This window comes from Cynoglossus semilaevis, chromosome 10 (genome assembly GCF_000523025.1).
Source record: "Cynoglossus semilaevis isolate Cse_v1.0 chromosome 10, Cse_v1.0, whole genome shotgun sequence".
In the NCBI taxonomy this organism is placed as follows: domain Eukaryota; kingdom Metazoa; phylum Chordata; class Actinopteri; order Pleuronectiformes; family Cynoglossidae; genus Cynoglossus; species Cynoglossus semilaevis.
In genome coordinates this window covers 1635508-1660971 of record NC_024316.1, presented here as the reverse complement: position 1 = coordinate 1660971, position 25464 = coordinate 1635508, and the positions used below count along the sequence as shown (strand labels likewise).

General features: G+C 39.9%; 2 protein-coding genes and 1 non-coding gene across 7 annotated transcripts in view; 1 reads left to right on the top strand and 2 right to left on the bottom strand.

Moving 5' to 3' along the window:
- LOC103384526 (ER membrane protein complex subunit 3-like) overlaps positions 1 to 25464 on the top strand; it is a 629629-nt gene that overhangs the window by 433538 nt on the left and 170627 nt on the right. The gene's annotated exons all lie outside the window — the stretch shown is intronic.
- Positions 1 to 25464, bottom strand: part of espn (espin) — a 34742-nt gene that overhangs the window by 3747 nt on the left and 5531 nt on the right. For all 3 annotated transcript variants that reach the window (XM_017035759.2, XM_017035761.2, XM_025059647.1), the window contains exons 3-12: positions 24995 to 25188; positions 20794 to 20980; positions 20074 to 20256; positions 19360 to 19491; positions 17810 to 18065; positions 16812 to 17095; positions 12832 to 12990; positions 9972 to 10212; positions 6137 to 6282; positions 4939 to 5325 (exon numbers count right to left, since the gene is read on the bottom strand). In XM_017035759.2, coding sequence (XP_016891248.1) covers positions 4939 to 5325; positions 6137 to 6282; positions 9972 to 10212; positions 12832 to 12990; positions 16812 to 17095; positions 17810 to 18065; positions 19360 to 19491; positions 20074 to 20256; positions 20794 to 20980; positions 24995 to 25188 — 2169 coding nt within the window. The remainder of the gene's footprint in view (positions 1 to 4938; positions 5326 to 6136; positions 6283 to 9971; positions 10213 to 12831; positions 12991 to 16811; positions 17096 to 17809; positions 18066 to 19359; positions 19492 to 20073; positions 20257 to 20793; positions 20981 to 24994; positions 25189 to 25464) is intronic.
- trnar-ccu (transfer RNA arginine (anticodon CCU)) lies at positions 24226 to 24298 on the bottom strand. The gene has a single exon. It is a non-coding gene; the product is annotated as a tRNA-Arg (tRNA).

Genomic DNA, 25464 nt, shown 5'->3' with positions numbered 1-25464 from the left:
GAAGACAAGTTCACTGGAGCTTTGTTTAAAGGATTAAAAAAGCCTTTACTTTTAATGAATGCACACTTTTCTTTTATTAAACCTTAAGTTAACTCTTGTTCAAAACTCACTGACTCTGGTTAGGGTTTCTGTAAGCCTCGTGTAATATGACAACAGGTGGTGCTAAGAGGGTGATTTGAAGGTAATCCTGACACTGTAGAGGCTTTGTCACAGAAACAGTGTGATTCTCGTGGGCTACGAGTGTCACAGCAGAGGATTACTAATGAGAGGGATCGGAGTTGAGGACCTTTCACTGCACTGTACTGACTGTAAAAAGAACTGAATCCTATAATCACAAAAATGCCAAACTTTATTTGTATCAGTAATGTACAAATCAAGTAATAAAAGAAAAACAAATTCAATTATTCAAATGTAAGCAAATCGCTCAAACACCAATCAATTGTTTTTTTCATTTTTACAATTTTTTTTAATTACTGTAAAATGTTCAACTTCAAAATGTTCTACCCGTCAACTTGTGCAACTTGTTATTATGACTAACTTGTTATGTGACTAAGATTTTACTGCATACTTAAAGTAGGGAATCGTACCGACAAACAAAAACCCATAAACAACTTATGGACTACTCTGTACTCTGCAGTGAGCTGAGTTAAAGTTAAAGTTCAATTTGTTTATTGATAAGTGTTGTTGGTATAATCAGGGTTTTCACATATATCCTCATAATGAAGTTAATTAGTATACTAATGAAAGAGTAAGTAACTGCAGTAGCTGCAATCTCAAGTCTAATAATCATTGACTAAAAGGACTTCACTTTATATAAACTATTTTGATAATTCACGATAGTTTATTTCAAAATAATTATAATCTTTTGTTGAAAGTTGTTGATCGAAAAAAAAGTCTGATCGTGAAAATAATCTGTAGTTGCGTGTCTACAATACATCAAAACCTTTATGGCAAATGTCTTGCTTTAAAAACACATTCTCTCTGAAGCAGTGTACCATGGCAGCTAATACGACTATAAAAGCTCTTGGTTTAACACAGACAAAAATGCAATTCCATCATTGCATCATATTTCTCGTGGATACTGTCTTTCGTTGTAGCAGTTAAATCCACCTAGATATCAAAGAGCTCAGCTTCTTTTTCTTTCCAAAAAGTGAAACTTCGGTCAATATATCGGATTATTTCCTCATTGCTGAACTCTTTCAGCTCATAGATGACTTTAATTGACTCTCCGTTGGGTTCATCTGGAGGAGGTTTATCTACAGGAGGTTCCTCTGCGACTTTAACAATAACTGGAGGAACATTCTTCACAGGATCTACTCCTGAACCTTTGGGTGAGTCCTGTGTCGTCTCAGCTTTTGCTGATATGTTCGTGTGCTGTACAGCTGCAGTTGTTGAACTCTGCTCATTCTGCTGCTCTGAACTGTTGCCATTGACAACAGCAGTGTCATTTGTAATGCCATTGCCAGGTACCCTCTCCTGGGCTGGGGGGAGCGATGATGGTGTGGGAACCTCTGGCTGCGTGGCCGGTGGTGAAGCTGGTGCAGAGGCGGTGGACACTGGAGCTGAGGGAGCAGGATGGGAAGGTGGCGGAGGTGGTGGAGGATGTGAAGGTGGAGGAGGGAGTGAGTCTTCTATTGGCATCACTGGCATATCAGGAGACATGCCATGAAGAGAAGCTGTCATCACACCACCACCTTCATCGCAGTCTCCAAAATACTTCAGCTTTATGTCTTCAAAACTGTCTCCCCAGTCTCGCTTTCCTCTCTCAATTTCCTCCATGACTTCCTTGTGAAATTGCCTTATGACCTCCCACTTGTGGCTGCCAAGACGGTCAAACATCTCGTAGCACAAGAGATGCCGGAATTTGCGTTCATTGCGAGACATACTCATTTCCAGCAACTGGAAGTAGCCAAGCATAAAAAGATCAAGAGTCAGACTTTCGTAGCTCACAGGTGACCCATTGATGTGCGGCAGGAAGTGTTCCGGCCAGTAGATCATTTGGGCACGACTCAGCCTACGGATCTGACGTGTGGGCACTTGACTCATGATCGTCCTCCAGTGGCCGATCAAATTTCCTACAACCTGCTTTGACTTCATGAAAAGGATGAGTTTATCATCTTCACTGTGTATCTCCTCACTAAGCTGTGCACTGAAGTGGTCGTAGTCAGCAACTCCAACATCTAGGTGGTTTCCCTTCCTACCTGCATATTTAGTCCGATAAGACTCAGAGATTGTGTACTTCCTCCAGTGTTCAAGGAACAGGAAAACAATTCTCTCTTTCCTCATTTCAATGCATTCTTGGACATAACTAACATCTGTCTGCACCTCCAGGCTTCTAGTGAGTTGGTCATTGTTTAAAACTGGGTCTGAAGAAAGTACCTGATTAAACTGTTCAATATTAGGTGGAGCCATGATCTCATGTGGTTCATATGTCAGAGGTGCAGAAGATGCAGTGATAGGTGGTTCGTCAACAAGCACTGAGTGGGATTCATTCACTGGACTTAAGTCTCCATTTGTGGTGGATTTTGGGTCTGTAACTAAGGAACAAGGAACAGCTTCTGTGGTGGCTTCCTGAGGTTCTCTGGTCTCACTTACCATCGGCAGTGACCTCTTACGTTTGTATACCTTATTTGGTTTTTCTGCAGACTCTGACTGGCTCTGAATTTCATAGTTGGCTTTGAGGTTCTTCACTGAAACTCCACACTGCTTTATCTCCATCTCCACATCCTCTCTTGTTGAGAATGACTGAGAACGCACAACAGGTCCGGTGCTAGTAGATGGAACTGGATCAGCCTGACCTGGGCTGACATTCTTTATTTCTTGCGGAGAATATCCCGGACATACAAGATCCAAGATATCGATCTCTTTGCCTCCAAGTGTTGCTAGCAGAATAGCCATGCTCTTCAGCAGTGTAGAAATCTTACTGCACCAGGCAGGAAGATCTTCAGCTTGACCGTGAACCTGCTTTGGATTGACTGAGAAGTGTCCTTGACTGAGGGCAGCAGACACCGGTAGAAGCTGGTGCAGCTCACGCTCCAATGCTTCAAGCTCCTTTTCCACTTCTGAGACCTTATGCATGACCTGCAGGTTCTCAATTTGCTTCTCAATACGGTTTAGGTCAGCCTCGGTCATCAGTTCCCCAAATGGGCCCAAAATGGCATTGTGGATGTGGGAGTAGTGCCATTCCTGCGGCTGATAGTGCCCACTTGTCGCAAACTAAATCAGAGGCCAAAGGAGACCAGGAGACAAGAAAAAGGAAGAATGGGGAGGAGGTTCCTTCAGCTCCAAGAGTCTTGTGTGAATACACACTTCAGTGCAAGTCCATCCTGACACACAGTCTTTACATGGATTAAGTGGTGCAATGGCACTGCCTTGCCAAAACCAACAGAACAGGGAACACTGCATGTAGTTTTTATACTAAGAGGCAAATTTTAATTTCAGCGATCATAATAACTGTATTTGTCTTGTTGTACAACACGTCTAAATATGTATTTCGTACTTCTATATATGACAGTGGTCTTTAACCCTTTTTAATAGTAACACCTCCCCATTAATAATCTTTCAAAGTTCAGTTTTTCAACTGTTTTTTACAATGTTACACTGCCAAGTTCATGATGGAAACCGTCAGTGCCATTGACATTGGCGCCAGTTCAAATACAGGCACCAATGTTTTATTCTGACAGGGTTGAAATAAGTCCAGTAATAGGTCACAGTCTGCCTAAAGATACATTAATAAATAGAACATTATCATAAGAACATTCTCTGTACATTATTTTGACGATTAAGGATTACTTGTCAATAAAGTGCGCAGTACTGGTATGTGTACTGGTTGACCTGTAGTGTGAATGGGCCCGGCATCACACCACTGAATCAGCATGTAACAACTTGAAGCCACAAAAGTCCATCAAACAGCAGCCGACACAATGAATCTGTCAGTCAAGTGTGAAAGTACTGTGATGGAAACTGTAGCCAAGTATTCACATCACTGCACTCCACGCAAAATTGTATTTTTTAGTAGAGTGTAAAATCATGCAGACAGTCAAATCAAAAATATTAGGTAAAAATATATACGCCTGTCACTCCACTTCCAAAAATTAAAGAATATGAGCATTAGAGTATAGAGAATGCTTGTTTCCGCAAGTATGGTCAAGATGACAAGTCAGACATAAATGGGAATCAGGTTCATTCTCAGTGACACACATTATTATTCCAAACCCTGTCAATCATAGCTTATGTAGAAGTGAATGTGAAATAGGCCCAATCTGAACCTTTTCTTTATGTTTCTGTTTGCTCAGTACGACTGTTCAGCTTGTTTGCTAACAGCAAAACAACCAGGTGTTCACTTTCATATTTTAGCCATCATTTCCACATCATTTCAGTCATTTTTATTTTCCCTTTTTCTTTGTAGATTTATCATTTAGCTAACTGTGTTTTAGCCACTGTAATGTTGTACTATTGGCTAATTTGTGGTTATGTGTGAGCAGCAGCAAAACATGAACTTACGTTTAGCTAATTCCAGAAATGTTCTGGGTAGGTTTTGGCTATTTTTGCAAAAATGTCACACCATGAACTATTTTGGTCACTAGTCATCATGACTAGTTAGTTTAGATCTAGACTAGACTAATTAGGATTTTTTTGCTGTCATGTTTAGTTTAGTTTTTAGAAACTTTTGGCAAACGTTTGTGTGGCTGTTAAACGGCCTTCAACAAATCTTACTATAAAAGATAATTGTGTTATGGAAGTTTCATGCTTGGATATTACACAACACCATATTCAAATTCACATGCAAACACACATCAGCTATCCCCCCTGTGGCAGTATTTACACGGAAAGCAGTCATCATATTTTAAAATCGAAAATACACTTCCACAGATGGGGATGCCACAAAGACATGACACAAAGTAAATAAATCAATAAAACTGGCTTCATCATTCTTACCTTGCGTCTGTGCTCTTCCTCCTCCTGCATCTTCACCTGCAGCTTTCGAACCATCACCTGCCTCTTCCACTCCGGTATGGCTTTCCCCTGTTCATCATGTGTGGGCACCAGTGCCTCCACATCTGCAACGCTCATCTTTCGTCCAGAATCGACCCGCATTCTGCCGCCAACACCAGCACTACCACCACTGTTACCATTGACTACAGAGTTAGTCTGCAGCGGCTCGTGGCTCACTGAGGGTGATGTAGTTCTGGCAGGTCCAGAGGCAGTGGGACTGGACTTAGGGGTTGGAGTGCTGGGTGGGGATGTTACGGGTGGAGTGGATGACGGTTTGGCAGGTGGGCTGGGTGTGCGGGTCCCTGGTGGTGTTGTAGTACTTGTAGTACCCTGTTGGGCGGGAAAGACCGTGTTGATCAGGAATTAAGATAAATGATGTCTACTTTTGGAGCATTAAACATATTATTAGGTAGATCATCATACCAGATGGTGCACATGTTGTCACAAATCATTAACAATCTGGGACTCACGTGGCACCATTAACCTACCTCTGGGCCTGTGGGCCACATCTCAGGCAATAAACTACAGCTTGTGTCCCAATGGTCTGTAACCATTTGTATGTAGACTGCAGGGTATAGGCCACTAACTAACAGTAACAGCCCACATTTACATGAGCCAGTCATAAATATATAAATATAAATATATGAGCCAAATCATTGAGAGCCGAATTGAGAAAAATTAAAGAATACTGCATGAATACAATTTAAAATATTTGTATACTTTAATACACATAGGGTTGTCCAGGTAATGTTTAACTAAAACATCACCTGCAATATAATATTTTTGGGGCTATACTGTTTGATGATGTTTGTTCAAACTTTAACCAATGATGGTTCACCTTTGACTAAATAGTGCAGAATAAAAGTTCAACCAATGGTGAGCTACTGGGTACCATTTTTATTCTTCCTTTGCAATACTTTGACATCTGCGTAATATCCTGAGTACTGAGTACCCTTGTATCTGAGTATCCATTATTTAGAAGAAACAATGCAGTACGATACGAATGTATGACAACTGGTTGCACAATAACAACAGTTCTAAACATTACGACGTAGAGACATAGTGATCACTTTCGTCTTAGTGACAGTTGTGTGAAGCTACAGTGTGTGTGACCAGTGTTGCAGGGAGGCTCTGCACCTACATTGTTGCCCGTGGATCCACTGGTGGAATAGACGGTGGTGTATCCTTTAGTGTGCGGCGTGGGTTTGAGGCTCTTTCCTGCTTTGATCTCTGCCAGCAGCTCCGAGTTGTCACCAGTGGGGGACATCATGTTGAAAGATTTTGCGCCTGCACACAAAAGCAGCAGCCGAAAAGTGAAACCAGGTAGACCGAAACAAGGAATTGGGGAGGAAAGGCTGCCAGGAACACAATAAAGAAAAGGGAGGGGTGGAGGGAAGAGAGGGGTTGGGTGGCACTTATGTGTTAAATATTTCATCAGATTAGGAGGGCAACAATGCTGAGCTGGAGCAGGCTGGACAGTCATGGGAGGTCAATAGAGTTTACCCACACTGCCTCTTGTGGATGTCTTCATTTCTCTTAAATTTTCTTTATTTGTTTTTTTTTTATTCTAAATGTTAAATGAGCATATCTCCAACCTGTGAGAAATTAAAGCCACTCACAGCCTGTAGTGCAAACACAACTCCACTGCAGGAAGTGTAACTGCATGTTTATAAGCTCTCCTGAGCTTTCACCACTTTAAAAAGTAGGTTGATGTCGAAGAATTTACACGTTCACTTGCCATGGATTCTAATCTGCTTATAGTTAACAACAAGGCGACTCAGGACAGATTTCTACCTCTATTTTTAAATCTCCCACAAAGGAACATTGTTTTCATAGGAAAAGAGACTACATTTTTTCACTGTCAATTGTACCACGGAATGCTTTTATCAAAAACAATACACAAACCAACTGTTACCATGTTACACTTCAGTTGTACAACACACATTCTAATAGACTCCAAAGCTAACTATGCCACAATCTCACCTGTTTGATTGAGTGTAACCTTCCACTGATCTGATGATTTTCCTCAGTAACTCATGAATCCCTCATTTTCTGTAAGTCTCCTTGAAAGATCTTCCCAGTTAAGACGACCAGTGCAGGGTTTAGCTGAACATAGAGTTCATTTTCTCTTCCTCTCTGTCTTGGTGAGTGAAGGGCAGCCCTCTGCTAAAGACCCATCATCACAGTTGGTGGAAATCTAAAGGAATCACTGCTAACTGGAAGTGACAGCGGGCCAATGGAAAGCCGGGAATTATCACATGCGTGCATGCGTGGTTGCACTTGATCAGCTGTGTGTGCGTGCACACACACATTCACACACACAGGGATCCTCAACTTGTTCTCTCAACTATGGCACAGTTCTGCCACACAATAAACTTCCCCCACAAATGACTTGTAAATGCTTTATAACAGCAGAACAACAACTGTCATTAACATGATTATAGAAAAAATATAAAGTGCAACCAACAATGTTTACATACAGCACAAACTGTACATAAAAGTACACATTATGTACAAGTAATGTTTACGAAGACACTTAACGTCTTTAATATTAGAGCAGAAACTGTATAAACCTAAGTCTTAGAAGAAGTTTCCTGCCTGCACTGTACAAAGTGCACACTATAACTGTATCTCATAAAATGTGTAAATAACTGCTACTACACTGTCACACAATCACTTGTGAATACACAAAACAAGCATCAGTTAGATTCTTCCATTTAAAGATCCTACCTCCATGCAGTGAGCTCCTGCAGAGAGACCACTGATCTCCACAGTCACAGATGACTAATGGACTGCAAATGTATTCTGGATTCAACCCATTTCATTTATGGGTCTGAGAACATGTTCATATTTGTCTTTTGTCAGGTCATTCTGATATATGGCAGTGAAACTCTGTAAAGGCTCAGGGTGTGGAGTCAGCTGACCTGGCACAGAGGAGGGTTGGATACTGCTTTGTCAGTTTTGTATTTACGAGCACTGCACCATAAAGGAAATGGTTTCACCTACAGTAGCACTAACACTGCATCTGTTAACATCAGATGTGCAGAGCAGCCACTTCCTTGTACTCAAGTACTTTTATTCCCCCTCTCTAAATCAACCACCTGCTGTGTCTCTAATGGCCCAATGACTATCTGAGCTTTAACCTCATCCTCTAAAATGCTTGTGTTTTTCCAAGATTACACCCTCCTCCCTGTGCATTTATTGCCCCTTTAATGCTTTAGAACAATTCAGATAATTAGGGAGCGTTTACAGCGCGTACAGACCAGGATGTGTCCTGTTAAAGACAATCACTACGACCTGATCAATACAGAACAAGAGCGAGATTGAAAGCATTGACAATGTTTAACAGCCTTTTCACTCAGCCACCTGTTTTGTTGCTGTTGTCTTGGTGAAGCTTCATTTCGATTGATCAAACACCTCAGTGGTTTTTAATTTTACAACCATTTAACAGCTGGTTTATGGCCTGATGAACGACGCAGCACTAATCATGTCATTAGTGACCCTGCACTGGTCTGCCACTGTTGTTACTGCCGTCTAGCTGATCAGCAGCAGGCGGGGCACAAACAGAGGAGACAGTGTGATATTTGGTCAACAAAGTGTGCTACATTAGACTGTGAAAAGGCCCCTAAATGGAGGTTTAACAGCATGACCGCTGCTAGTGTTTATGACTGAACTGAAAAGCCTCTAATCTGACGACATGAAAACATCTCGTGTAATCAGGGAGATACTGAAACGACACTGCAGAACACTGTTGATACGGAGGAAAAGAAATATGAAACTGATCACATCTGACATAGTTGTGATGGTGTAGTTGTTCTGTGGAGGTGATCATGATATTGTCCACATGTTGACTCAAGGGCAACACAGCTGCCTGCTGTAGGTGTTGATCTTTCATCTCTAGCCCATGTTTACACACTTGTATTTAATCTGAACAAAGTGATTTTTCCACTTGGAAATTTAAACACAATTCCATTGGTTGGGTTTTGTCATCGAGACACTATATAGATAGATAGTGACTACAACCTATTAAACTGGGGAACTTTGGATTACAAGAACCTTTTTAATTTGATTTGGTCGCCACAGAAAAGGACCAACAAAAACAAAGACATCAAGTCAGTTCTGCTTCCAAAACAATGAGCGTTTTGTCACGTAAACAAAAATACATTTTTTCAAATTATACTTACATACTATATTTATCTGTGCTTTTTATCTGTCCACTACATTCACATAAAGGTGCAGACTCAACATTTTTTTCTCATATTAGAATTAATTTGTGACACATTTCTAATCATCTCATATAATCTGGGCTAGCTTTCCTTTTGACTGTAACCAGACAGTTGAAGCTAACGATAGCTCTGATGTCCTCGCTCGTCGCAACATTTGCACAAACGTCAAATTCAAGCTGGAATTGGATTTTCTTTTTAACTTCTATTCAACTATTGTTCGCCTGAATATCTTGTTATGAATTCATCTCTACATCTACATCTTTTGGAGGGCAAACAGTGCATTAATGCTATCTGCAGGCTTATATGTGCTCAAAAGTATTACGGGATGCTATTCAATAACAAAAAGCCAATTTTGTTATTAATTTCAATTTATAGTGATTTTACCTCCTTCATGGATTTTTCTGGTGAGAAATGTCTAAGAATATTACAATGTTTAAGGATGTGTAATAAAAACCCCTGGTCCACAGTCAGACAACAGCAACGAGGGCAGCGGGGCACTTAAGGAAATGGATGAACACTAAACCAGTTCTCAGGGTAATCGTAACCCGGCATTATTAATTTATAAAAGGTTATTTAGGATGCTGGGGTCAGACTCAACTCATCTCCAGCAAGTAGGATAACGTATGTGCATTATACCTCGAGGAATGCATAGAGGATGTTTTATAAGCAAAGCAGGTGAGATGTTAAGAAAAGTGGAAGAAGAATGAAAGAAAAACCCGAGAGAACACTCAAAAGTTAAGGGGAACTCACTTCCTGATGAGGAAGACTGACGACGCTGGCTGTTGGAACCAGAACCAGTATTGTTCTGGTTTGTCGGTGTCTCTGGGGGTAGAGGAGGAGGAGGTGGTGGTGTTGGCGCTGAGTTGCTTGGAGGAGGAGGAGGGGGAGGAGGTGGTGGAGGAGGTGGTGGCGGGACTGATTCTTCTGTGGTGCCGTTCTCTGAGCTGTGGGCGGGGCTTCCATCGGTTGGCTCTTCCAGTAACACAGAGCCCTGGAAGACGGAAAAAGAAGATTAAATTCACACGCACAATGAACGACAATCCTTCCCGACAACTGGGTTTGGATTCACAGATGGATTGCAGGAAATTTTCTTTATTTATTCCGAGAATTTATATCTGTAGCAGGCCGGGCTTTGCTGATTTATATTTAAATACATTTTATTAGTTTTACATGAGGTGTTTCTCCTAGCAATGGTTCTTTTAAAAGTGATAATTTGCAAACAATTAAACTGCTTATGAGGACTGATTTTTTTTTAGAAAGAAAATATTGGTCTTAGAGTACCACATATATTTTGTCCTCTCTTCACCTTAAAACAGTGCTGTGCTCACAGCGCTAGCATAAAAAAAAGACAACTTAATCAGCAAAAATAAGACCAAAGGCCAAGACACACTGTACAAGAATGATTAAATTATTACATTTTTTGTTGACCCTTGTAGGAAGCCAGCCAAAATATGATTCTATTCTGCCTGGTGATTTATGAAAATATAAAGCTTTTTTTGGTTTGTTTTTTCTAGCACCTACATTCCAAAAACATTAAAACATTTCCCTCCTGCATTGGCATTCTGGCGTGAGCACCTGCTGGTCTGAGGAAGCATTTAAATTCTTGCACACAGGCTGTAAACAGTGACAGATGTGAGTGTCAGCATCACTTTCCTCCGCTTCCTGCCACCTTTAATCAACCCATAAAGAGATAACATCCTGCTCCAATAAGCACTGCTAATAATAATGTGACCTAATCTCTTGGGGAAATTTAGACGGAAACAGAATAGGCCATCTGCTGCTGCAAGTGATAGTGCCTTAACCCCCCCACACACTCTGTCCTCACCCCACATACACGCGTCTGACACACTTCCATAAGCGTGCTGCAACCCTGCTGGGGGCAAGTTAATGGGCCGTGACATTTAACACAACCCCGCCCCATCCTGGGTTCCTCTGACGCGTGCTACTCATTGTTGCCCACTTTACTTTTCATATTCCCAAAAGAGTTGGGGGAGTGGAGGGAGGGGGGCATGTCCAGATGGGCTTTGGCGGCACGTGCCGTTGGATTCTACTGATTAGCTCGTCCATCTGCTAGGGTGCCTCTGAGACAGGAGGGCCCCACTGAGGCCCCTAATTGGCTCAATGTGGATTATACTTGATATCACCAGAGCAGCCCACCCTTCTGGCTTCTGAGGGACTACAATCCTCTGGGGACAATGATCATAGTCTAATAGACTCCACTGATTCAGCAGGCTGTGATGTGTAGGCCAGATATTGACCAATAGTGGGACACACTTATCTTAGAGGGACACATGTCCCTGTCACTGGGTAGTAATTAACAGGGTGCTCTAGCAAGGCTGTTCAATAGTCACATCAGGTATAATACAATTAAAAAATAAAACTAACTAACTAGAACCACACTATTCACCAGATAATCAAAACTACAGGTAAAGGGCATAAAAATGCACTGACAATTTAATTTAATAGAGTAAAAAGAATTTACTTAATTCTAGTTATCTAGTTTAGCAGTTAATCATTTAAATGGTCAAATACAGTAAATGAGATAACGTGATAATCCGTACTAAGAGTACTTTTTACTAGATCAGAAAGCATAAATACTAAAACCTCTGTACAAAACAATGCCATTGCTTTTTTTTTAATGTAGCCAAATGCTGAAAATCATAAAATGCGAGTAAAACAAGCTAACTTGTTGGACTTCAGCCAAAATCTAAAAAAAAGTCAAAACTTTTGAACAAATAAAACATATACAAGATATATAAAATAGATTTCCTAAGAGAAATGTCCAAACCAATGAACAAAGTTTTAATCCAATTTTATACTGTTTAATCTTATCTAATCTCAAATTAGCCAAATGGATACAAATTATATTCATTATAATTTTGACAATGTATTTTGTCTTTGGCGACTTTCCACTGAATAATCATCTGGATTTTTACACAGCAGGTGGAGCCTAAGGAGGCAATGGAAATAAGGGGGTGAGGAGTGTGGGAGGGGTGTTTGCATCAAGTGGCAAAGAGAAGTTTAAAAGGGCACAAGATTATGTAACATTCTGAGCAGGATAATACACAGGCAAATAGCTCAGTCAGAGTGTAACCCAATGCCAACATGCCATCACCTGAACAGACTTCATCCTGAAAATGATCTTAGAAGGAACTGACATGTCTACACTAATCTGGATAGGCCGAATAACAGGTACATTACAATGGTATCTGCAACAATACGGATGTGAAAAGAATCACAGGGTACAGGGTCAGAATGATGAGGTTTCAACTTTCAAATATTATTGACAGGTTTACGGTTAGTGTTCCCCTTGAATGGATACAACTCTTAATTACACTTAAGGATTTTTCTAAATCAGCAAACTATTGTAGATGAAAAAGAACAAAAAATTCTTAAAACACCACCAAACATACAAGTTTTTAAAAAAAGGTCAGAAGTGTTGGTGGTAAAGTTAACTGAAAATACTGATGTTGCTAAAGGCTAACATGACAATACTGAAGGGCAATGTCCAAACTCCCAGAAAGTAGGTTCACAACAGAGCTGTACTTTCTCCTGCAAATAAATCAAATCCTTTCCTTTTACAGGGGAAATGATAGTAGACATGTCTCACCTCCTCGTTGGGCGCCATGGCTTTGTTCTCACGTAGCTCGTTTGTCTCGTTGCCCAGGGTCTTGTAGTAGTCCCCAGTACTGGGCTGCTTACTAAAGCTCCTGGACTTCCTGTTTGAATCCACACGACGCAACTTCTCGTGGCCGTCTCCAGTCGCAGGCTGTTGAGAAAATAAGGATTTTACATGTTCAGAGAAGGAAATACAAACAATAGGACTGTCAAACTCTGATCACAATGAATCACAATTGTCAATAGTCAACTTCAAATTAAGTTGTTTTTTTCTGTTTTAAATGTGCATCAGCTTCTCATTGTTGCATTAACTGACTGTACTTTTTTTATAAAAAGAAATGATCTTATACTGCACTCAACTCAAAAACCCATTCAACTCAGAGTACTCAGCTGTATTTATACCACACCCTTCAAATAGTAGGAAGAAAAACTACAGGCTTTTTATTTATAAAGATTGCACTAAATGCCTGTGAATAATGACTATTAAGTTAGAGACTAACCACATGACCCGGTGGCCCTTTCTTAGATAGATAGATAGATAGATGAATACTTTATTGATTAAGGGATTTTTTACAGTAACAAACATTTCTCAACCCACTTTAGAACACACTTATTCCCCAGATTATCTGTCTTGTGGGACCAAAGCTGATTAATAAGAATAAAGGAACAATGCTATCATTCAGTTCAAGTAAAAAAAAAATGTTTTAGTTGAAAAACAGTCCACTTGCAGAATTAAGTCCGAGGAAAAAGAAAGCCTTCTGTCCAATGAGTGGGGTCAAAGGTCATTCACTTATCTTTAATTGAGCACTCTCACTTTCAGCTCTGACACCTATCTGAACCCGGGGCACTGAGAGCAGAATATTCTATTGTATGTGGGTCAAAGTGAACAGGGATCAGAGTAACTGTCCAGTCTATCTGCTCTTTCTGATCAGAGCTTAACTTCATATAATCTATCCATCTTATTTAACTTAATATTAAATAAGATTTTACTTTCCACAAAAATAATTGTATAAATAGATTAAAATTTTCACAAATGTTGGAAAAGAGAGAACAATAAAGATAATTAAAAAGTTCAAAGTGGACAAATATTTTTGCAAATTGGAGTCAGTACTACAAGATTTTGCTTTTTTGCCATTCAAATTTGCCTTCACTTCATTTCCATGTTGAGTCTAGTGTAGACACTAGTGTCCAGTGTGTCACGACATCAAGGGCCTCAGGCAGCAGGGAGATGTTTGATGTTAATGCAAGAGGAAATAATTGGTATCCCCTGGCCCCTGACCTCCTCTCTCCTGTGGTGTCATGTTCTATAGTAACCTCTCATAAATGGGTTTACGTTTTGTTGACTCATGTCTGCTGTCAGGGAAATCTCCAAGAGCTGTGATGGGGTGGGAGGGTAATGTGAGCAGGGTGAGCTGCAGATGGTTTTGTCATCCTCCCAGGAGGTGGGCTGACAATGGCAAAATGTACAAAAGCTTATATCTGCACCCCCATGAAGAAATGCACATACACACACATGCATGTGCACAAACACACCTGAGTACACACAGACTGTGGACCTCTCATCATATGGATCTGTCTGTCAGCAGTAGGTCATTGTGATATACATGTGTATTTACACTGCGTTTTGTAAGCAGCATGAAAGGACATTAAGCCTGGTTCCCGTTCACTGTGGTTCAATTACATTTAAATGCGGTTGCGGCAAGTCTTATATTTGAAAAAGACACAGACAGGTGGGTTGTTCTGTGTGCTTCCAAAGCATTGAAAAAGAAAGACAAACTTAAGCAAACATTTTCAACTCCATAAACAATTTCAACATCTTAATTGATAGAACCTGGAAATTAGCCAGACAGTTGCACACACACACACAAAAATTGTGCGGGTTCCTAAATGTGCAGCACAGCTTCTGATATCTCTTAGTAGTGACTAAGGCAGTCAACCTTAAAAACAATTCCTCTTAACACCTTACCTCAGCCTTTAAAGTCCACCTCCAGTCTGTCAAGCTGCTGCAAATTCAGCCAAGCACTCTGAGTAGCGGTCACCAGATCCACAGCTTCGCCACCTCTCCACTCAGTGCTACACCTGTCACACTACCTGCCCTCTCACTTTACCCACAGGCCTCATCAATAGCCTATCAGATCTGTTCACAGCGCTGACAATGATGTCACCACTAACCCGGAGAATAACCACTCCTCAGCCCAGCACCTCTTATGCAAAACACCAAATCCCTGGTGCTGCCTTCAACACGACTGACCGCACATAAATCTCCAGCTTTCGGATTTTTCTGAATATTCCAGCACTCAATGCTTCAAATTAGCAGCAAAAATGTGCTGAGTGTAGCTGTTAATGGTAGCACGACAATAGGATTTTTTTTATACGGCTAAAGGCCCGTCACGTGACGTTTTTGACAGTCAAATAAATAAACAAAAGTGACAAGACAAGAAGCGAACACACCAAACTCTTTTTTATCTGGTTTCCTAAACTGGTGTTAACGTGTGATTTGGGCTGTGATGTGTCTCCAGGATGTGAGTCTGGTCCATCTGATCTACTGTTTACCTGGATGAAGTTACCGTTTCCTGTTACTATGGCACCACAGGTAGATTGTTGATCCCAATGTAAATGCTGCACACTGGTCTTAAATGCACACCTTTGTGTATGTGCGTGCCTGTGTGTGCATGTGTAAATGTAAATTGTTAATGAGGGCGCGCCCTGGGTGAGTCACCTGGGTACAGAGGAGAGAGTGAAGGGGGAGGCACTAATTAAGGTCTGTCACACACTGCGGCACACAGCTCACCCTGGTGTTGGTGACTGTTGTTGGTGACGGAAAATGTTTTTTTTTTTCTTCTTCTACCTCTACAATAAACACAGTGGAATAAACCTTTTATAAACGTGCACCTGTGAAGTATTTGAGAGAATTTTAGATTATTAGAAATTATAATCAGCTATTTTTATGGTACTTAGCTACAGTATTTCAAGTTTTTATAATCATTTTTCATAAAATCTTTTTCTGCACATGTTTAAAAAGAAAATGACCTCTTTTTACTATATTTAGTTATCTTCATTAGTTTTGGAGTTCCCAGCAGAAGGCTTTTAAACAGAAAAAAATCAACACTAAAGCATTTCACACAAAATACAAAATTAAATCATTTCAAAATAAAGTGTGGAAAACCATAACTATTTTCAATATTAGTACCTTTGTAGAACAATTTTTTTTGTCCTACAAACGTATCCGCTACTCACTGAAAAGAAACACTGGTTTTGGGGCAGACACAAGGTTTTACCATCATCACAGTGACAGACATGGTTACGGGCAGAAAATAAATCCTTAATCAGGTGAAAGTGATCCTGTGGACTGGTAATCTTGGTCACAATCTTCAACATCTTGAGAATTAAATTAAGATTACATCCTCACCACCGGTCTTAAAGATGTTTGCAGCACTGACTTTGTGGCCCATGTCGGTTTTAATTTTACTTTATAATGTCAGCTTGACAAAGACACTTGTGAGTGATCTGTGGCCAGATTAATGACTGTAATTAAAATTAAACCCATCACAACAACCCTGTTGTGTCAGTCTGTGGTCATAATGAGTGCCATCATTAGACACGTTTGCCTTGTTAACACAATAATATCATTGTGTGCACACTCTAACAGAGGGACATCACAGCTTATTACACACAGGGGGAAATGGCAGCTAGGCTTGAGATGATCATTATTATCATCTCAAAGTAAGATATTAACATTTTAAAAAATAAAAACTGAGTTTCTATCTCAAAGTGTTGAGCAAACAAAAACAATGACAGTAATGTCTTTGGGAAGTTGTCCTGTGCATAAGACATGTTTGAAGTCTAGCTTGACCTTTTCATTTGCAAATATCTTAGGAGCAACAGTTTACAAGGAAGAAAAAAACCTTTGCAAAGCTTTAATGCAAAATTAATCACCAACAGTGTTTTTGTTGAATCTCATGACTCTCTCACCTCTATGTCAGTTTTGCTCTCCACGTGCCTCAGGTTGCTTTTCACCTTCAGAAACTCGGCTGACGATGTTGATGACGATGGATCCTGAGGAGGCTGTGGTGCAGGGAAGATCGGAGGTGGAGGGGGCTCTGGAGGACATGACGGTGGAGGTGGGGGTGGATAGGTTGGTGGTGGAGGGAGATTGGGGTGCATATCATCATTTTTTGGGGGCACATCGGAGCTGATGTCTGGGTTAAGCATATCCATGTACGCCTGCATGTCAGAAATGGCCGACTCTGATGCACCTGTGACACAGCACAAGTGAGCATGCTCTAATTAAGGGTGTGGTCATTATAAGAAGAAAGTAGATGAACAAATAAAAACAAAAATATGTAACTAGCCTGAAGGAAGTACAAGAACAAAATTTAGATGTTTTTGTCTTAGCTTTAAGATAATGCTATGCTTCTAAATAACGCCACTAGGGTGCAGCACCAGTATATGGAAGTAAAGGAAAGTGAACTACTTGTCATTGTGACATAGCATACCACCTCACACAACCAAATATGACCCATCACCAAAGTGAACAGTGGGCAGCTTTAAGTGCCCCGGGAACAGTGTGTGGGGATGAGGTGCTCATGTTAAGAGCACCTCAGTGGTAACTTGGCAGCTGGTGGACTCCAACCTGAAGGTTTCTGGACCTAAGTCCCCTTCCTTAACCACTAAGCCACCTCTGCTCCTTATAGCAAGCATCTCCCATCTGCACCAACTGTAAACAACTGCTGCATTTGTTTACACTTTAGGTCAATGTACCAACACCTGCAGAGGAATTTGTGGCTGAAAATTTGTAAATGTTAGACCTTCCCTTTCACTATATTTTCATGGCCTTGAAATGAACTAGAGAAGTAGTTTAATAATTTACACAGATGTACATACAGTAGGTCTTTGGTCAACCATGTTTTTGATTTTTCACACGTTCTCAGTAAAACAATAGAAAAGGCACTGATATAAAGTTGTACTACCTGTATTTGCCACTGTGTTCAGTTTAGCAGGTGGTCCTTGAGAGGTTTTTAAGCTGCTCCTCTTCTCTCCAGTGCTGGACTGACTGGAGTTGGCTGAGTCGTAGTTGGATAAGGAACTGGTCGGTGAACTGATGTCAAAGTGTGTCACCTGGCTCACAGGGGGCATGGTGGTGTTCGGGGAGGAGAGGCCAGAGTCTGGCTGCTTGTACTCCAGGTCAGCAGATGGGTCTCGGGACAGAACCCGGTGCTCAACACTCTGTTAGAGGACACACAGAAACAGAACTTCTGCAATTAGCTGTAGACTTTTAGCTACACATGTTTGAAATTAGTAACTTTCAGCTTACATTTTCATGCCTATTTTAGTCTTTTTACTGATGTATAGTGGAGTATATGTATAGCAGTTTTGCTATATTATTGCTATCCACACACATTTCCACAATACACAAAAATAACAAACCCATTGACAAAATTGTTTGGGTTTTAATAAAGATTTTGGCTATTTGAATTGAATCTTCTTTCACAGGAAGAGTTGCTGACCCACGTTTAAAATGTCATTTACTGTATGTAAAGTCTTCACACAGGTTGGAATCCTTCATTACTGTCAATATGAATCATCTGTTTCATAATGTTCCCATTCTTTCACTTGTCTGTCCCTGGTGATTTACATGAGAAGAACAGCATTGACTTTTAATTACTGCTCACTAATGAAACGTCTCACAGCTCAGGGGATTGACTGCTTTTCCCACAATGCACTTCTTAGTTGTTACAGTTGTCCTTAGGGGTCAGTCAGAAGGGGAGGAATCCTGCACACTGGAGAGAGTTCACTGTGGTGAAGTTATTATTCCTTCAACAGAAAAAATCCTAACTTCATCACAGTGAACTACGAAGGTCAGTGTAAGATACATGTTGCTTAAGCATAAATATAAGCATGTGTAAATAAAAAAAATATATAAATCATACAAATATACATATACAATATACACCATATACAAATATTAATTGTATGCAGAATACATTTATTTCTTTAATTTCTTGTCCAAATAATAATCTGAAGTTGGAGCTGCCATTGACAGAACATACACCAGGCCAGAGGTTCACATGCTGCACTTCCTCTTCCTTGACAAGAACAAATGTTGTTATCTTGTTTTCATGAGTTTCAGTTCAGCTCTCATGGGTCCAATTAGCAAACGTCCCCGAGATTGATGAGAACTTAACCATCGTTTGGCGACAATTATCGTGACAAACATCGTTATCCTTAAAGGCACAGTTTCCCAACTGCCCCGGTTCATGATCTTTAGACTGAGTCTTTGTTTATGACACCCTGTTACAGCTTTAGTGTTAATTAGGTAAAGTTTAACAAAAGTACCCAGGTTGTACTGGGATATCTTTAGAACTGTGAAGAACATAATAAGTCAATTTTTTTAATGTTGTTATGTTATTTGATTAAAAATCTAGTCCATAGGTGACTTACCAGGCCAACGTTTTACAGAATCCTTTTAACTGAATTTAATATAAAATTACTTAAAAATCTGTGGTGCTGTGTCTCTCACCATGTTCTCCACAGTCCGCAGGTACTTGGCACACTGAGAGTGGCCGTTGTATTCTGCCAGGTCAGCCGCTGAGAATCCATCCTGGTCTTTAATACCAAGGTCAACACCGTTTACCACAAGGATCTGACAACACTGGAGAGAAATGTAAAAGTGTGTCACCATTAAAATTCATGCATAGTTACTCCAAACTCAGACCTGAGCTAAAAACAAATGGATGACCGGACAGAGATGGACAAAACTCAATGATAATCAAAGTATTTGGTTAAAGTAGTGGTGAAATAACATACAGTAACTGCAGAGCTTTTATTCAAAATGAGTGGTCATGTGGGAAACCCAGTATGGAAATAGCAATAGGGAGAGTTTTAATATTATGAAGGGAAAAAATGTGTTATTAGTATTGTCATTTAGAAAGTTATTATGTGTCTCTGGGATTATTCTAAAAAATGACTGTGTTTTTTGTGGACTACCATTGGGAAGAAAGATAAAAAATCCTACATATAAAAATGTTTGACACCCATGGTGATAATATCTAGGAGAATGTTTTTCAAATTCTCCATTATCAATTATCTTGAGTTTAGCTTTTGCTTTTTTGGACTAACCTATCTGTTTTTTTGATACATTTACTTATTTTGGACTTTCAATCTACTTTAAATTAAAATCATAGAGATTGTTTTTTAAATTCCAGACTCGTCAAAACTGATAACAGTGACAGACCTCCAATTCTCCATTCTCTGCTGCGTCATGAAGCGGCGTCCCTCCCCAGTTGTCTATCACTATCTCTCCGCCGTGCAGCAGCAGCCAGCTCAGCACTTTTGCATGACCACGACTGGCAGCGAAGTGCATGGCTGTGGCTCCATCACCATCTTTGTCAGTCAGACGGATCTCTGTGAAACTGATCTGAAGTTTCAGACAATCAGAAATGAACATATCAATTATACAAAGTTAATTAACAAGAGTTCCACAATTAATACAAAGTCACAGTTTGGCTTTTTGGGGTTCCTGCGATCATACAGCCACTAGAATGGATCCAACTTCAACAGAAATTGAACTTTTAAATGTTAAGGTAACAGATTTGATTTGATTTTTGATTGATTTATATTTTATGCTTATCCTGCTTCCTTAAGAATACATGTTTATACTGATATTGCGTTGATAACAATTATAATAAATATTTGACATACACACGTCATAATTTATGAAAACAGCATGGACATTATAATAAGAAAATGTTTTTAAGAAGTGTCATTTTTTATGTCTGTTTAACAACTTAAATTAATCAACCGATAACTGCTTAAACATTTACTTTAGTTCATCATCATTATTATGATATATCATTATATCATTACTGCAGGTGAGTGTTTTCTACAGAAGTATAAAAAAAGAATAAAAAAATAGTCCATGCGTGTTTTTTTATATTTGTGAACTGAACTGTACCAGCCAGACGATGACTGTGTTGTGGCCCATCTGGGCAGCAGCGTGCAGCGGCGTCATCCCGTCATTGGCTCTGATGCCTGGCTCTGCTCCACAGTCCTTGACCAGGTACTGGACGACTTCTAGATGACCCTCCTGGCAGGCCAGGTAGAGTGGAGTGGCACCATTCTTAGTTTGGGAGTTGACCACGCTGAGGTGAGATACAAAGGGAAGAGTCAGAAACTCTATATTTTATAAACAATTATTTTTAACATTTTTCTGTGGCTGGAAAAATATAACTGGTTGTGGATTCAAGTTTAGGTTGTGGCATTATACCAAGTTTTAAATTATATACAGATATATGTTAATCCCCGATTCTTGAAGAATGCACACGTGTTGTTCTACAACTTGGGACTCCACGTAGACTTGATTGCCAATGACATGGACGGTTTAACACTAATTGATTAGGACTCAATTCGAAAATTAATTTAGTGACTGACACACGAGAACATACTCTATACTTATAAAGACAAGGGATCTTAGGAAGAAGAAAATCTTGGTTTGAAATGACAATCTGATACATTTAAATTAAATGCAAAATAAAAGCAAGTGAAATTCTTGCAAAACACACAAAGATAACACACTTTACTACTTATTTAAAATCACGACAGCTTAAACATAAACACACAAATTACATCTTTAAGCAGCATTTGGTCATCTTCCCTCCTTGTTCCAGATTGTTCTGGCACAGCAGGAGGTCAAGAGGTCAATAGGTGCTTCACCACCATGTCCCAGGAGGCTATGCTTTATTTGGATACTGACAAATGAGCAATGAGTCTCCTAAGAGGATTAGCTCCTCACAGACTTTGCCTGTTTGTCAGAGAGCAGACACCAATGTTTGTCAAGACAGATTAAAGGGTGATGAGGGGGGAAGAAGGAAAGAGAAAAAAATAAAAGTATCTGCTGCCACCAGAAATTGAAAACTGGGTACAGTACCAGGCACTCATTATAATGGTTGCTGTTTGTTTTGCGAATAAAAGGGACAAGACGTAATTTTTTATACATCTTCTGCTCATCATCGATGGACCGCGAAACGGTCAAACATGACCTCTGACCAATGCATCGATGAGACAAAACCAGGAAACACTATCGCCTTTTTTATTGCCATTAATATGTACCTCTGATTACTGTAGTACAAGTTTAATATACAATGCAAATATGTTTCAAACTGTCTGTCTTGGAGACAAGGGAAAGTATCAGTGTAAATACAAACACACCTTTCAAAATAGGGGGAGGGGTCTGCGATGCTGTCATCAGGAAGTGGGCAGAGAGTTCAATAATGTATGACTGTAACTAAAGTGGGATGAAGTTCCTCTGTTCACTGGGGTTCGACATGGATAAGTGAGGATTAAAGTTGTCAATAATCTTAAACACAGTCACAGAGGGTGAAACAGTAGAGTGTTGTCGGATAAACCTGACAAAATAGTACATACTGTATAATATAGTAATACAACACTTCTGTCACATATTCATTCTAACTCATAAGATGCCAACAACAACCAAATGGAACCACTTGGACTTAAAGTACCTTATCCAGTAGTTAAAATAGTACTAAGATTAGCAAAGGTTGGGATCACTGTGTCTGTTCCAAAATAGTCTGTCCTGGATTAGATTTAAACCTGACAACCTGATTTTCTACCTTTTTCTTCGACCATTGAGAATTTCTAGTGGATAACATCAGAGAAGCCACTAGATGGAGCATGGTTAGCACAGTGTGTGTGTGTGTGTGGGAGTGTGTGTGTGTGTGTGTGTGTGGGGGGGGGGTTATCTGAAGTAATTCCATTTCCAAGAATGGCATTAGAATAATTGTTCACTCTTAATAGGTATAAGCTGAGTGTGATTGGTCCAGCGAAGTTTCCAGAGTGATCCTGAACCTCCAGCACGCTTTACGATCCTCAAAAAGATTAGAAGCTGGATTGCTAATCAGCCTACTGCTCAGCAGCTGGAGCGAAAGGAACCAACAAGTCGTCATCAGAAGTCAGCATCCCACACCCCCACTGTAGCCCACATCTACCATTACTTCCATTTATATTCTGGCACTACTCTACTAAACCAAAACCCCTCAAATGACTCAAATAACTCGAAAGAACTCCACCCTTACCTACATATTTTGTAGAAGAAGATGTTTTAACAATATGCTACCACCAAAATCCTCGTTATTATGAAGAATGATGATATAACATGGTCTGCTCCTATGTGATGACCATTTGATTCCACTTTGTGGTATGTTTGGACAGCTAATGGACTTAATTATCCTAATCCAGTGGAATTATGGCCTGGTCAAAGATCTTTATCTGCACCAGCTGATTACATAACATGGCTGTAGTAGCCCAGACCTCCCACCCAGGTCCAGTCGGTCTTTTGTCTACACATGCTATCAGCACAGACACATGAGGCTGACACTCCTGAATGTGCCACCAATTTAAAAGTGGTTCGTAAATCCACTGAGTGCTATCATTTGACAAAAACACAAAGGACAATGGATACAGTAGCAACCATGTAATCCTAATATGTTTTGGCTAATGCCCAGACTTTCTGGATTGATTCAGCTATATATTTTTGTTTTTGTTTTTTATCGTCATGTAAATATCAGGCTCACTAGCAAATACCTTATCAGTCATTCACTCCAATCTTTTCTCCCCATGATCTTCAATGAAGTTTTCAAAAAACATTTTAAAGGCTTCATTGCTGAACTTGATATGTAGTTATTCTTTATTTAATGGTTGCTCTTAGTGTGGATGTTTATGACCTTCATTAGTCAGGCAGGTACTAAAGTGATGATGTAACAGAGCAGGTCATGTTATCCTAGTCAGTTTTTGTCTCTCAAGTAGAGCAAACTCAGATGTATCTAATTACCTCTTAAAAATCAAATAGAAATTTGTGGCTGGTAATAAATAAACAGCGACACAACGTTATCTCACTGTGGCAAAGTTTTGCTCTGTACAAAGCCCGGGCCAGTCACAATCCGTCCATTCAAACGGATTTGTTTCCCTCATTATCTTATCGCCAGTTGGTTCTACTGTGTGTCCATGGAGACAGTGGTAAACAGCAGCTCAGGGAGGGTGATGGTGAAGAGTGAATGGGAGGCAGCTATCAGGCCGCTACCGTGTCCCTGAGAATCATTAAATTTTCAGCAGCCATGCACCTGTCTGGGCTTCAAGCAGACAATACGGGAGGTGCAGAGCATGTTAGTGCCTGAACAAAATGTTCACACTGCCAGGGTCAGAACAATGGAACTAGGTTGTATACAATAGATACATAACATTGGTTTATGGGTGGTTCAAGCACCTTTAGGCATTTTTAGGAAACATTTTGAGATTTTCCAGCATGTGTATCATTAATTAACACATTTGGAAAATGTTATTAAGTTGACTTTAAAAAGTCATTTCAGCATTCCACCCCAGATGGGACTTGAACCCACAATCCCTGGCTTAGGAGGCCAGTGCCTTATCCATTAGGCCACTGGGGCTTGACTCTATACCTATATAATACAGAATTCAACCGCCGAAAGATAAAATGTTAATTGGATAATTACTTATTATAAGACAATAAAACAAAGGCCACATATTTTTCTTTACGTTTCGTTATTAACAAATGTTGACTACAAGTACATGTTTTATCTGTAGACAAAAAAATACAAATGACCTTGGAATTTTAATAACTGTACATGTTATGTACACAGTCAACACTGTAGAAAAAATCAATTTGTTACATGTTAGATCAGTCACTTAAATAAACATAATTTAGTTGCAGCCTTTCATGGTTGGAGATTTTGTAACACCAAAATGGCTGAAATTTCAGGTAAACAGTATTGTGGAAGTTATTCTAGATGAATTACACAATTTACAGTAGCACATGAACAGTCTGGTATATTTAAGGGAAGCTTAACCACTAAGAGTTTTTTTCCTAAATGGGATTTTAGAATGAGGTAATTAGTCTGCTCTATATGTATCAGGAACATAAGTCTCTACCTCTGAAAACAATTCATAAAATACTGACAATACCATCAGCCTATCTGCTATACTGCTATACATGATTTCTTCATCACTATGGAATTATTTTGATTTTTATATTTAATTGCTTATTTATTAGGGCTGATAAACATGACATTTTATAAACTTGATGCAGTGACAACCTGATTAAAATACAACCAGGCTGCTCTCACCTCGGGCTGTGTCCCAGTAACAGGCGCAGAGACGACAGGTCTCCCTTGGCAGCAGCATAGTGAATAGGTAGGGCCCCAGTGTCCGTGGTAGCCCCGGGGTCCACCTCACCACTCTTGAGCAGCCACTCAGTGATCTCGTGGTGACTGAAGCGGGACGCCAGATGGAGAACAGTGGCACCAGAGCTGTCTCTGTCCTGAGAGACAAACACAGTACAACAAGGATGAGAAATATAGCAGCATATCGTTATAGTAAAGCTTAAATTCTGGTTCTGACCTTCATGTTTCAAGGAGTCAGAATTGAAGTTTAAAGTTATAAAGTTTTTATTTGACACAATAAAAAATGAGCGGGCACAGATGCTATAGATGAAGCCACCAGGAAATGATTGTATATAGAGAAGAAGATCATGAAGAATGTTGGTGTTAAGAGTTGATAAATCAAGAGCGGGTGAAAGAGAGTGATCAGGAATTCA